General features: G+C 49.9%; 1 protein-coding gene across 3 annotated transcripts; it reads right to left on the reverse strand.

Annotated features, from left to right (window-relative positions):
- Positions 1 to 164: 164 nt before the first annotated feature.
- On the reverse strand, positions 165 to 14,621 carry Cpsf4 (cleavage and polyadenylation specific factor 4). Of its 3 annotated transcripts, none has more exons than XM_006982669.4 (8): positions 14,360 to 14,621; positions 11,522 to 11,572; positions 9,037 to 9,189; positions 6,600 to 6,695; positions 5,842 to 5,935; positions 4,756 to 4,828; positions 3,131 to 3,226; positions 165 to 1,055 (listed from the first exon to the last, which is right to left on the reverse strand). In XM_006982669.4, the coding sequence occupies exons 1-8, from the start codon at positions 14,460 to 14,462 to the stop codon at positions 987 to 989; spliced, it is 735 nt and encodes a 244-aa protein (XP_006982731.1). In that variant the 5' UTR covers positions 14,463 to 14,621; the 3' UTR covers positions 165 to 986. The 3 variants fall into 3 exon arrangements, with proteins under 3 accessions (XP_006982731.1, XP_015856727.1, XP_006982732.1); XM_016001241.3 differs by having other exon boundaries at positions 3,131 to 3,301; positions 14,360 to 14,576; XM_006982670.4 differs by having other exon boundaries at positions 3,131 to 3,223; positions 14,360 to 14,574.
- Between the last annotated feature and the right edge of the window lie 74 nt (positions 14,622 to 14,695).

Here is a 14,695-nt window from a genome sequence, read left to right on the forward strand (position 1 = left end):
AGGCCAAGCCAATTCCCTATGCGAGTGGAGGAGAGGAATGGAGAATACTCAATGCATAGAGCCTACCTGAATGGGGATAGAGCTAGGCCTGGCTTGGAGGACTAGGTGTCATCAAAGGTAATGAGGTATAATATGCTAAGTCCCTAAAGTAATGAAACATAGGCTAAAAAACAAGCTTTTTAATCAACTTCATAAAAAGTATTCTTGTAACTGAACTTAGATAGGCCCACTCGCCCAGCAGGTTGCAGGTGATGGATTCACATTTTCTAGGCTCAAGGATGGGTGGCTTCTGCATGCCACAGGGTCTGAGTGACAGCAGAGCTTGCTTGGCAGGAGGTAGGCGCAGATCAGGTGGGTCAGCTATTTAAGGTGGTCTGCAGCACTGGCTGAAGGTGTATCCGAAGCACGGTCAGGTAGGGGCTCCACGAGTAAGCAAGCCCAGAAAAGTTGCTCAGCCTGGGAGCCTGACACCAGGGCCAGGCCAGGCAGTGGATGCTCCAGGTCTGTCTGTCAGGAAGGGCTCTCTGTTCAAGTCACATAGGCACAGCTTGAGGCTTCAGCTGGACATGGAGAAAGCAGGCTGACCTGGCCGCGGCCCCACAGGATCCACCCATCCTCTCTCTCCAGGTGCTGGTGTCTAATGAGGCCCTGAGGGGGACTGCTGGCCATCTTCCACACAAGACCAAGAAGCACAGCCCTTCCCAGCTTCTGTCCCCAAGAGGGCAGTGTGCAGGGAGTCCAAAAAAAAAAAAAAAAAAGTGAGGCACTGACGTCCAAGCAAACTGGCCCAGGGGACCCAAATGAAGCACACGTCCCTTCTTAAAAAAAAAGATTACAGCAAAATGACAGGACAGACATGGCCCCTCGAATGTGCCCTGGCACGTGTGCCTGCGGCTCTAGCCAAAGTCCTGCCAGCACTCCATTCAGCAGCTAAGTGCTTGTTCCACAGAAGGGCTCTCAGGCTGCTCCACAGATTCCGGCTGCTGTCACTGTCCACTGAGAAAGGCCAGATGCCCTTTGGTGCATCTGTTGGCGTAGTGTCCTTTTTCACCACACTGGAACAGGAGGGAAGGAAAGAGAAAAGCATGAGAACTGGCATGCTATCTAAGGCAGTGCCTGTGAAGACGCTCAGAAGAGGAAACGGGGCCGACACAGGGAGCAGCTCCCCAGCCCCACTGCACCTGTACTGGACCCAGGCCTGCCCACCAGGCTGGACCCAGGCCTGCCCACCAGGCTCCCACAGCACCCAGGAGCTCCCCACCTGCCCCTCCACAGGGCAGGCCCATCACCTTACCTCTGAGCCAATGTCTGGGGTTCCTAGAAAAGATAGGACGGACCAACCCGAAAGAAACCGCCAGGCTCCTGCCCCAGTTCAGGGAGCCATTGCTGAGAACACTGAGGGTGGGTCCGAAGCTTTCCCCCTGGATCTTGTATACATTTCCAAACTACCTGAGGACAGGCTTTGACCACAGGGCCAGAGCAATCTCAGTCCCTCAACCTGGAGAAGGCATAGCTGGTCGTGTCACCTGACAGAGCTGTAACTAACCCTGTGGTGCCTGTTCTTCTACTGCCTCAAGAGAGAATTATCCAGAAATGAACAGCAGCCCTGGTCTAACACTGAACAAAAGAGCAGGAGACTGCAAGGGACCACAATTCTGTGCTGATTCTCCATTAGGTCCCCATGCCCATGACAACTCAGCCCTGGCTTCCTTAGTGGCAGTCTGTCAGTATCCAGCACTTGAAGGTCTCACATCGGGTAGCCCTGGCTGACCTTGAACTCAGATCTCAGATCTGCCTGCTTCTGGCTCCCATGTGTGGGGTTTAAAGGCATGTGCTACCACTTCCTTCCCTTCCTCCAGGAAAAGAAACTTCTCCAGGACAGAGCAGGGTAACAATGCCTGGTTGTATAGCACTGCCTAAGGCCAATGTGTATGAACACCCTATGACTCACAAGCCAGCAAAAAGCAGATGCCAGTGGACATCAGATAAGAATTAACTAACGCCAAAGTGTTCAAATCAGTGCTATTGTTAGGAACAAAAGCCATAAATAATTTGTCTTTTAACAGACCTGGTGAAATAAGCTGTGGTTATGTAGCCTCTGAAAAAGATCAGACTTTCACGCACAGCCATGGAATGATCCTAAGGTATTACAAAGAAAGGATAGATTAGGCTTGCTCTAAGAGTACATGCGTGTGCATGTGTGTGCATTCTTACATACATGTGTGTTTGCCCATGTGTGGAGGCCCCAAAGTGACAGTGTTCCTTCTCTCTACTTCAGAGGCAGGGTCTCAAATGAGCCTAGAGCTCACTGACTGGCTCACCTAGCTCCAGGATCTTGTCTTCACTAGTGAGCTGGGTAGGCAAGCTGCCATGCCCACCTGGGATGCACATAGGTGCTAAGGATCAAACTCTGGTACCCATGGTTACAAATGTCTTACCCGCTGAGCCGCCTCCCACACCTGAAGTCCTCATACGTCTATTTCTGTGAGTGTCACTACTGACTCACCATGCGGAACATTTCCCAGCATGTTTTGTGATTTTTTAATCACATGTTCATCCTTCAGAAGTCTAGTGGTGGACACATCCCTCAGAGGATGAGGGCTCGTTCCTGTCAGATACTGTGGTACACCCTCAAGCTTTTAACTTTTTAGCTCTCAAAGATGCAAACACAAGTCCAAACTCGTGTAAGGCCTAGCAAGCAACTACAGACTCTCATGAGACTCTGGGCCTATCACCAAGAGTTCATTTCTTGTATAGGCTGGGCTGTGCTCCTAATTCAATTCCTGCCAGTGTGGGCCCAAAGCTTTATCCTGTGCCTTTGCCATGCACACATGGGCTGCTTTGAGCATCACTCTACCCTGAAGCATTTCCATTTTGTTCCTCTACCCTTTAGAAATTCTCATGTCAAAGCATAGTGCGCTCATTCGCCAGCGTGTGTGTACCTTCCTCCACCTGTCTAGTCAGTGCAGGGAGGAGGATGGTGACTAGCCACCACAGTGGAGGCCCACTTTTACTCTTCAAACCAGCAATGTTCAACAATAACCACACATCCGAGGAGTGAGGGAATGACCACTAATTGAAGTCCCTGCCCTGTCCCCCAGTGACCCCCACCCCTACCCCAGGGACTCACCTTGTAGCAAGTGACCTGCTCCAACGGCCGGGGTCCCCGGTTGCCTGCACTGCTGTTTTGACTCTGCATGACCCCAATGACCTGCGGGGCTCTCTGCTGGTTGGGAGAAGAGTTCTGACTCGTTAACTGGATCAAGGAGGACGACCTTTGTAATGGCGGATTGTTACTTTGCTGGAAAGAGTTACACAACACGGTTTTACTGCGGAAAACACGTGCACGCGGACTACCAATGGGGACGGAAAAAAAGAGGACGGGACCTCTCCCGCATGACCAGCAGGAAGAGGGCTTCTGCAATGGCCTGCCCCAGGAGAGTGGGCCGAAAAGAAAGTTCTGGTGATGATGGCAGGAGCTGCTGTCTGAAAAAACACCATGCAGACACACAAAGACAAGAACTAAAAGTAGAAAAGAAAACATGGAGGAGACAAGAGGAAGTCTCTGGGCAGTGGGGTGAGGGCATGATCAGGCCTTACTTTTGTTTCTGAGGTTCTAGCTTCAGGTCAGGATGAACGCTTGGTTCAGCCAGATGTTTAGCAGCCTACACGGCGAGCAACAGTCACAGAAAAAAAGTTGGAGCCTGACACGCTGGCCTGCAGTCTAGGGGCTGAGAGGGCCCTCCTCTAGGGAGTCACATGGGAAAGGGGAGTGGGGCTCTTAGGTGGGGATTCCAGAGCTAGGCACCTCCAACCAGATGGGATCTTGGCTCTGACCCAGGAAATGTCAGGCTAGAGCTAGGAACCCCCAGGCTATAAGCTGTACTTGTGCCAGGGACTGCCTGGCTTTCCTCAGGAAGTCTGATTTGCTTGGTGCCACCATCTCCCAAGGGTGGGGGTCTGTGCAGGCCCCTTTAGGCTCTGGCAGTGGAAGGACTGAAAGGGGACATGGTCCCTGACTTAAAGCCAGCCAGCCGAAGTAAGGCTTCTGCAGTGTAGTCAGCTTATATACAGGTGCCCTGCCTGTCATGTAGGCCAGCCCTTCCTCTGGGCCCACTCCTGTCAGCAAGCCCAGGGTACCCTGGTTTGAGCACTACTATACATCCCTGTTTATCCACGGCACTTCCCTCTTTCCTTGTGCTTAGGGATAAACACTGACTAGATTGTGGGGCTGGTTAATCTTTTATTCCTGATAGTGACAGTAATCCCCACTGGAGCCATGGTGACACTAACCAGTTATCAGTCAATCTTGGTCATGCTCTTATTTCTGCCACTGCTTGACAGTAACCCATCAGGTAAATCCCTCCCTCCAGGAGGTCAAGTTTCTTCCTTTGTAAAGGGAAGGTTCTGGCTCAGAAGCAAGAACAGCCAATGTGGGCCCAGTCCCTGTGCCCTGGCTCAGTTCCCAAGGCAGACACCAGAGCCAGAACTGCACAGTGCATGTTTACAGTGATTCTGCTACATGGACCCATCTCCCACCTGCTCTGGGGCTTGCTGCCCTCCATTTCTAAAACAAGCAAACTGCTTCGCTCTGATTTTTCTGTTGCAATGAGAGAGTACATCGCCTCTCTCCTGCCTCCCCCTTTACCCTCCTCACAACACCCCCCCCTGGGGTTTATAGCAGACCTCACACTGAGTGGATAATGAGGCCGTGTCTGCAGGCCAATGTGACCAGGAGCAACCAAGGTACAATACCTTTGTTGGAGGCTGTGTCTGCTGTGGCAGTGGGGGCTGCTCAGTCGTTCCCATGGGCAGTTCAAACCGGGGGCTAGTCAGAGAAGATGACAGGGCATGAGGTTAGGCCAGGTGGTGTTTTGAAAGCCACACTTACCCCCTGAGCAAAACATCCCAAACTTTAGGACCCAGGGCGAGACTGGCACAAAAGAATGGATGGTGGCGCCCTTGGGCAAGTGCTGCTCTAAAGGAAGGCATGGTCTTCCTGGTACTTGTGCTGGGCAGGAGGAGGCATGCATGGAAGCCCCTCCCCCATGCAGTCTAATTGGAGTGTCAGGACCTCCTGACAATGCACAGAAGTACTACTCAGTGACAAGCAGGCATCCCTGGACCAGATGCAAGCTCCAGGGTTTTCATCTAGGAGCAGGACCCAGTAGCAGCACTGGCCACTTGTCTTCATTAAGAGGCAAGAGACCACAACACAAATCAGGCAACTATACAACTGCTGCAGGCTGGGAATGTGGACTAAAGCAGCAGTAAAAGGGAAAGCTCTCTTCAGTCCCCATTATCACTTCAGACAGAAGCCCAGTTCCACAACTAGTAAGGAACTTAGACTCTCAAGGTCAAGGCTATGGACCAGAAAAAGGATGCTAATCCTGTGGTACAAGAAGAGCCCAGCTTCAGAGGTCCAAATGGCTCTGCACTTGACCAGGTACCACCAGCTACCAACACCACTGACTGAGCCCTGAACCTCAGGGGTTGTATATGGGAAACGACCATTCTCTCTCTTCCACTGTCTGTGGTCCATGAACTACTATATAAGGAACACCAAACTCAGGGCCAACACAGGTGAGTCTCTAATTCCCACAAAGGGTACTGTATGAGAGCTGTTCTGGAATACAGGGCTCATAGCTTTCACCAGATTCCTCAATGGCCCACGGCTCACAGATGGTTAAATGCTGGGCTAGGCAGAGCTGCCTTTGGGCTCTAAAAGTAGAAGCAGCAGCAGACATAGCAGTGGCTCCTCTCCACCTCCCAGCTCTACCCAGACGGGCACCTAGGATGTCCCCAGAGGGGCAGCAGCAAAGCTGCTATCAGGATACTCACTGCATGAATTTACAGGAGGGTCCCTCAGGGCAGAATCCCACGAGGTAATTCACACAAATGACTCTTCGAGTGTGCCGGTGCCTGCACAGGGGACCTGCAAAACCCAGCATTCAGGTCATTCAGACTTCCTTTCAGTGAGGCAACGCCTAAGTGTCCCACTACCAGTCAGAGCCCTGCTTAGACCAGAGTGGCTTCAAATGCTGGCTTCCTGTCTCATTCAGCAGGGACAGTGTGCAGCACCCTAGACTCTCCATGCTGAGCTTATTAAAAATGCAAGTGGGAACACCATGCTCACAGCTTCCTTGGGAGGCTTGAGGGAAATGATGGGTAGGAAAATGCTCCACAGACAGGTGTGGTAGCACCCACCTGAAATCCCAGCACTTGGGAGACCAACAGAAGAGAACTGAGTTTAAAGAGCTTGGGCTATACAGTGAGATTCTGCCACAAGGGAGATAGATAGACACACACACACACAGAGAGAGAGAGAGAGAGAGAGAGAGAGAGAGAGAGAGAGAGAGAGAGAGAGAGGGAGGGAGGGAGGGAGGGAGGGAGGGAGGGAGGGAGGGAGGGAGGGAGGGAGGGAGGGAGGGAGGGAGGGAGAGAGAGAGAGAGAGAGAGAGAGATAGAGATAGCAAGTCTCACTGGCCACAGCACATCAGGTTTTGGTGAGCCAGGTAGGGTAGGGGAAGTGATGCCTCAAGAGGATCATCTGGTAGCCTAGGGGATCAGGTGGGCCTGAGGAAGGCCCCGTCACCTACCATGCTTACAGAAGCCGCGGTCATACCAAGGGCAGTCCTTGATCTTGGACTCAGGGTCGATGTGCAGGAAGGGGCACTCCTTGTTGCTGCATTCCCCTGCAGGAAATTGGACACATAGCTTCATGGAACTGTACTAGGACTGTCTCCCGAAGCAAAGGGATCAGGAGGTTCTAATGTCCAGGAGCAGCCTGCTCATGTACCAGCTGAGGGCAAAGTCTGTGAAGCTACGACAAGTCCTGCCTCCACACACATCACTGCTGCTGGGAGGGTACTAGGACATCTTAGCCTGTGGCATCCCAAGGTAGTGGGAGACCAGATATTAAAGTGTATCCATTGAGACCAGGAAATCACTATTATGCTGACTCTTTACATCTATGAGCTGTCACTCATAGGAAGGTTTGAGGAACTCTAACTTTTAGGAGAAACATTAGAACTATATGGTAGTTAAAGCTGGGTCTCTGTGGTGGCAATGGGTAAGTCTTGCTGAAGATATCATGTGTGGACCAGCATATCTCAGGAGCATCTGGTGCTGGACCCACAGCATGAGGAAGCACCTCTACACTGCCCTCTGCAATCAATGCTAACACATAATTCTACCTACAGTACAGAGGAATGCCCCAGCTCACTTGTTTGCTGATAGACCCAGTGCCCTTCACCTAGCCACAACGACTTCCCTGTTGCCAAGATGAATACTTAGTCACAACTGGTCCTTTCTTAGCCTCCATCTCAGGATTTTCCTCTGGGACCTTCCCAGATCACTCTGCTGAAGCCAATTCATATCTCTCCCCCCACCTACCCACCCCAGGAGCTGAGGACCGAACCCAGGGCCTTGCACTCGCTAGGCAAGCACTCTACCACTGAGCTAAATCCCCAACCCGCCAATTCATATCTTACAAAACATTTCCCATGACCAATTCTCCATTATACCCCTAGTTTATCAATTACCTGACTCTGGGCCACTGGAGCAAGATTTTAGCATGCAAGAAAAGGACTGTCCCTTTAACACCTAGAGGGAGAGGATCCTTAACACAAGTGTGTTGCTCACCTGCCAACAGCTGTAGCTGCAGTATCTGCACAAGGCAGACTGCTCTACAAGGGACAGGCAAGCAAAGGGGCCAACAGAGACATGGAGGGATACCCCAAGACAGTCTGCAGAGGTGGGCCCTACTGCTATGGGTGACAGGTGAGATAGTAATGATAAATGTGGCAAATGGAACAAGCTTGAGAAGGCAGGGAGCTAGGAAGCCTGCATCTTATTTCTGTCGTTTTGGCCTCCCAGCTTATTATACTGCTTCAAAAAACAGAGCAAAACAAGCAAGAGTTATCACCAATGATAAATAATATCATTAAGAAAGAGAGAGAGAGAGAGAGAGAGAGAGAGAGAAAAGAAAAGAAAAGAAAGGAAAAGAAAAGAGAAAAGAAGAAAAAAAGAAAAGAAAAGAAAAGAAAAGAAAAGAAAAGAAAAGAAAAGAAATGAAACTAAGGTGCCAGCATCCAAAGGCAGGCATGGTGACTCTTAACCCGTTAGCCCAGCACTTGGGAGACAGAGAGGTAGGGGGTTCACTAAATAGTCAAGACAAGCCAGGTCTATATAGTAAATTACAGACCAATACAGAGCAACAACCAGTCTTTAAAAAAAAAAAAAACACACAGTAAGAACAAACCCCAAGCGCACTGGGATGCCAGAACAACCAAAATCTCCTCTAGTAACAGTGCTTTGAAAGCTCAACACATGCCCAATACTCAGCTTACCATTACTTTCTTCTTGGCAGTATACAGGGCCGGAGGCCACAGAAGCCTTTGGGCTGACCAACAGAGCTTCCTGAGATACCACTAACAGCAGACCAGAGCAGAGCCCCTGCGGACTAAGTTCTGTGCCAGCCCTAGCACTTCCGCTCTGCTCCTGCTTCTCCATAAGGCCACTCCAAACAGTAGGGGCCTCATGACCTCTCATCAGAGTGAAAAGCAATCTTAGTTTCATGGGAAGAGAAGGTTCACGTCCACCAGAAGACAGACAGCCCCAGACTTGCTATTACAAGGACTGCTGGGATAGCCATACAACTACCTAGGATCATACTCCCAGAAAGAAGGAAGAAAATCAAGCTGGGGGGGCGATCAGAGACCAAGCCAGACATGAATTTTACAAATAAGGCTGCCATGAGCAAAGACAGTCTCCACTCAGTTTCCTTGCTCACTCACTGGGACCCTTATTAAGTCTCAATATCCCAAAGTGCTCCAAACCCTGAAGTTCCATGAGGACATAAAGCTACCACAGAGAACAGTAACTCCCCCTTACAGAAGAACCAGCTCAGGCCCCCAGGCTCTGTCCAACTTCAGGAAAGATGGGAGAAACAGAGGTGCAGTGGGGCCCTGAGCAGCCACTGGGCCCCTGGGGCTTGGCTCTCAGCAGAGCCTCCCAGAATTCTATGTGCCTTACCGAACTTGGAGTAAAAGTAGCACTCGGGCATCTTGGTCATGTCGTACTCATGCAAGAACTCACACTGGTCCCCTTTCTTGCACAGTCCTCTCAGCCAGTGTTTGCACACAACTGTCTTCTCACCACTAATGTGGCGGAATGGACACATGCCCCCTGCCAAGGAAGAGTGAAGAGACATACAGGCTCAGTTGGAAATTAACCTAGGGGCTGCTGGAGAGCTGTTATCCTACACTTCTTTGAACCACTTGAAACCAGCAGAGGTGTCTGTGGAGAAGGCAATGTGGATTTAGGAGGTATACAAGTAAACACTGCATTTTGTGGGCGTAAAAGTGTTTTGCCTGTCTGTGAACCACCACATTTTTCCATAGTGTCTGCAGAGGCCAGAAAGTGGGGCAGGGTGTCAGATGCCCTGGAATGGGAGTTACAGATGGTTGTGAGTTGCCATGTGGGTGCTGGGAATTGAACTTGGGTCTTCTAGAAGAGCAGCCAGTGCTCTTAACCACTGAGTCATCTCTCTAGCCTCACTTTATATTTTAATAGCCATGTATTTGAGTTTAAAGTATTTTAGAAAAACCCAACTGGAGACCGGCGGTGGTGGCGCACGCCTTTAATCCCAGCACTTGGGAGGCAGAGGTAGGCCGATCTCTGAGTTCGAGGCCAGCCTGGTTTACAGGGTGAGTTCCAGGAAAGGCTCCAAAGCTACAGAGAAACCCTGTCTCAAAAAATCCAAAAAGCAAAAACAAAACAAAACAAAAAAACCCACACAACTAGAATACTGCTGGGTGTTGTGACACACACCTTTAATCCCAGTACCCATGAGACAAAGGCATGCAGATCTCTGAGTTTAAAGCCACCTTGGTCTACATAGGGAGTTCCAGGCCAGTCAGGGCTACACAGTGAGATCCTGTCTCAAAACAACAAAACACTAAAATATGTCATAATATAGTATAAGACAGATACACAATAAGCCTGGGGTAGGGGTCAGTTGGTTCCTTAAACAAACAGAAACTAGCTCTAGTAGTACACAGTTAGTAGAAATAGAAAAGTTGGAAGGGGGCTAAAAATAATAAGCCTTACAGGATAAAGAGGACCATTAGCAGAATGGACTCCAGCCACAAGACCAAAGTCAGCTTTGTAACTGAAGAGATGTGACATACACAAACAGGAGCAGTGTCCTTCTGCAGCAGGATGTGTCCTACCCGGATGGGACAGAGCCATCCTCTGGGGATGTCACACTTGTAACCGATGGCTTGCCAGGACTGCTGAGAAAAAGGCTGTGACTAAGAAAGACGAACGAGACCAGCCCTGCTCAGAACGTTTGGCCACAGTGGAAGGAAATGCTCTACATTTTCTCTATCCAGTACAGCAGCCACTAGCCTCATGTGACTGCTGAACATTTGAGTTAGCAGCAGTGTGACTGAAGAACTAGACTTAAAGATTTTAATTGGTCAGCACACGTATGTGGCTAGCAGCTATGGGACGGCTATAGTGTCATGAATTAAGGATGGCTCTGTAGCAGAAGATGGGTGGTCACGTTCCTGGGGGAATTTCAGGAGCTCCATAGTGTATGACACATTATCTGGGGACCTGGCGTCCCTTTTGGGATCCTCAGTCTCATTAATAAAAGAATTTAAAAATGGACTCAAGAGGAAGCCAAGGACAATGTTATAGAAGTTTGAGAAAAACAACAGTCTGCCAATATCTGTCTAGCTACCTAACAGTCAGAGGGCAGAACAGCTGAGCAAATATTTGGGAATGAGATCAGGACACAATGAAGGAGTGATGTCCTGACCAGAAACCTATTTGATTCACCTCCAAGGGCTTCTACTTCAGCAGCAAGTAACTGTACTGTGGAGCCCAAACTCACTAGACCTATCCACCCATTCAAACCATCCCTTTGCTCTAGGTTTGTGCTCCCTAGTCAAGCTTCTGGTTAAAATTTACTTTCCTAAATAAATTCCCAGAGGGAGAAAAATGCCCAGATGTATGCATGACACATAAGGTCCTGCCCACTAATACCTATGAATCAATGGATAGCCAGAGTCCCATAGCATCTGTGGAGGTCTGGTTAGTTAGTGTCAACAAGACCCCAGAAGAAAGAGTGATGGAGTCTTTACCTAAGGAACAGCTTGTACACACTGAAATTCTTAAAAAAAAAAAAAAAAAAAAAGTCTGTATTCAAACACTGTGTGTGGCCACATGCAATTCTGGGACGATGAAAAGTTCCTGAAAGGCTCTATGTTCCCTTTGTCTATGTCTGAGAAGAAAAAAATGTCACAAGAAAGCATCCTCTAAGTTAGGCAAGCTCAGACTGTGTTTAGGTTTTGGGTAGAACCATCATCCTCAAGCCTAGCCAAGCCACAGCTTAATTTAGGGACACCTATCTACGGAGAGCAATACAAGCAGATACCTGGTGGCCTGTAAATCTGCTGGGGGAAAAGTAGGGTACCTCAGGAAGGATGTGAGGAAGTCAAGAGTGTCTTACCTTTGCCACAGGCAGCTTTCAAAAAGAATTCACAGACAGCAGCCCCCGACTCTGTAAAAGGAAAAACAAACAGTTATCAACCAACGCCAGGTGCCAATGGGAGGCTCTTTAGTCCAGGGTGTATTGAGCTGGCAAAACCCACAAAGCCCATGCCTGGCATGATGGCATATACCTGTAATCCTAGCACTCAAGAGGCAGAGGCAGGTGAATCTCTGAGTTCTAGGCTAGCCTGGTCTACATATTAAGTTCCAGACCAGATAGGGCTACACAGTAAGACCCTGTCTCAAAGCAAACACCACTTGTTTCAGTCAAATCGTGAAATGTGACCTGTATGGTGGAACTAAACATCATTGTTCTTTCTGAGAACCTCCTAAAAGCCCATAGCTTCCAAGACATCTAAGAGTGGGTGGAGAAGGCAAGAAGGATCACAAGATCACAGAAATAAGTTAATTACCCCCAGCTCAGACCTCCCAGTAGAGTTAATTTACAGGTACATTAGCATGAGACACACAGAGAGAGAATGAATGGTCTCACAGGAGTAGAATAACAATGAGTAGATGAGGTCTCTGAGCAGGGACAAATTCCAGAGCAAGCAGGTGCCTCTGAGATACTAGCCTAGGAGAAGACTGTAAGTAAAGACAGCAAGCCAGCCCTTAATATGCAAGGTTCACATGGAATTACAAAGGAGCATGGTCTTTCATCCCCATGGTGCAGCCAGCTCTGGGTGGACAGTAAAACTATAGAGTCAGGATGTGGTAGCACTCAGTGGGCCCAGGGCCATCTATTCTATTGCATCTAGAAATTCACCAGCCATGATTGAAGAACAATTCTTGACTTCATAAACTGTCTTCACTGATTCAATCAGTGTGTATTTTCAGAAAACAAACTTAAAAAACAAAAAACCAGCCAGGTGGTGGTGGTGGTGGTGGTGGTGGTGGTGGTGGCGGCGGCGGCGGCGGCGGCGGCGGCGGCGGCGGCGGCGGCGGCGGCGGCGGCGCACGCCTTTAATCCCAGCACTGGTACTCAGAGCCAGTCGGAATCTCTGTGAGTTCAAGGCCAGCCTGGTCTACAAATGGAGTTCTGGGATAGACTCCAAAAGCTACACAGAGAAACCCTGTCTTGAAAAACTAAACCAAAAAACAAAACAAAAACCAAAAAACAAACAAACCCAGAGATGGCATTCCTTAAGACTACTCAAGTGCTTCCTCTTGCTAACTTGCAAGAAATTCAGCAGCTTCACAGAAGCAGGCAGGTCTTGCTAGGTCAGAGTAAAAGTGGTAGAATGTAGAGATATTGCTGGGCGTGATGGTGTACACTGGTGATCCCAGTACCCAGGAGAAGGGAACTGAGGCGGGAAGATTTCAAGTTCAAGAAAAGCATGAGCTACACAGTAAATTCTAGGTCAGCCTTGGCACAAAAACAAATAAAAATAAATAAGAAAAAAGACGAAGACTGGAAATGTAGCTCAGTTGGTAGAGTGCCTGACCAGCATGCACAAAGCTCTGGGTTCAGTCCCCAGCACTACAGAAATTGGGAGTGGAGGTTTAAGGAGGATCAGGAGTTCAAGGCCATCCCTAGCTACAAAAGGAATTCCAGGCCAGCCTAGACTACACGAAACCTCTCAATAGCAAAATAAAACAAAACTATTATCTAAGAGTACAGGTGATCTTTCTATTTAGAAGTTTAGTCTTGCTTGCTCCCTTCTTTAAGGTCATGGGCAGAATTTTACATTGTTTTCTTTTTTTTTTTTTTCTTCTTCGAGACAGGGTTTCTCTGTGGCTTTGGAGCCTGTCCTGGATCTCGCTTTGTAGAACAGGCTGGTCTTGAATTCACACAGATCCACCTGTTTATGCCTCCCAAGTGCTGAGATTAAAGGTGTATGGCACCACCTCCCAGCAAATTTACATTTCTTAAAGAGCACCATCACAGGGACCAGCAAGGAGGGTCGGTAGCCTTGCTGGGCTTTGACATACTCTAAACAACCACAAAATAGAAGTGAATGTTGAGCACCCACCAGGTCTGGAACTGAGCTGAAGAGGTACCCATGCTACGTACCTCCCTGGCTCTCCAAGAAAACAGGCATGTGAGGGGCTTACTACTGCGCACCTACCTCCACAGACTTGTGGAGTGGGAGGAAAAGAGCTGCCCACACCTATTGTCCCATGGTCTCAAGGTAGCGCCGGGACAAGTCAAGAGAACGCCTACTGTTTAAGAGTGGACATAATGTGTGTGCAAGAACGACCTGGCCAAAGACAGGTTATGTCTGAATTGGAGCTGCTCCCCAAAACATAAGATATCCCACCAGCATGGGAAAGCTACCATCACCTGAAGAGGGACAGTAGAGGGAGCCTGGGCTAAAGTTCCCCCAGGGACCTGTGTTGGGGCAAGAGACCCGGAGGTGGAGCAGTGAGAAAAAAGAATTCCAGAACAAGGAAGGAGTTCCCAAGAGTAAGAAGACCCAAGTAAGACTGCAGTGAAGGTCTACTAACTGCCTAGTTCTGACGAAAGTAAGAAAGGAGCCAAGAGGTGGAAATGGGGGACATTCTAGCGCTTTGCTCTAGTAGGAGCAGAGTGGGAGAGGGGAGCTCCGCTTAAGGATAACACGCACTCATTGCAGAACTACTCGAACAACCGACACCGCCCTGCTGTCCCGAGGATCGCCAGGGAACAGTCCCTCGGGATCAGGGACCCAAGGAAAGGGCTCCGGAGTTTAAGTGACACGGGGATGTCCCAGGACGGAAAAGGAGGAGCTGGGCGAGGGTGAGGGTCCCGTGACCCCGGGTTGGGGAAGCCCCCGGTCAGAATCGGCGTCGCCCACCCGCCGGGCCCCATGCTCACTATCCATGCCAGGGAAGGGCAGCGGCTGCGCCCCGAGCTGCTGCTCCACGGCGATCTCCAAGTCGAACTTGATGTGGTCCACGCTGGCGATAATTTCCTGCATGGTGGCGGCGGCGGCCTCCGGCCCGGCTCTCCCCTCGCGTCTCTCAGCCGCCTTGCCCAACTCACTCCACTCTCCGCCGTCCCCTCCTTTTATCCCGCCGCCACCACCGCCCCGCAAGGGATGCCGGGAGCGCGCCGGCCCTATTTCCTCCCCGCCCACCGCCCAGACCCAGCCAATAGAGCGCGGAATCCTGCCCTTCCTTCAGGCCTGGCTAGACGCTGGCCGAACGCCCT

The sequence above is a fragment of the Peromyscus maniculatus genome, chromosome 23 (assembly GCF_049852395.1).
Source record: "Peromyscus maniculatus bairdii isolate BWxNUB_F1_BW_parent chromosome 23, HU_Pman_BW_mat_3.1, whole genome shotgun sequence".
NCBI lineage: Eukaryota > Metazoa > Chordata > Mammalia > Rodentia > Cricetidae > Peromyscus > Peromyscus maniculatus.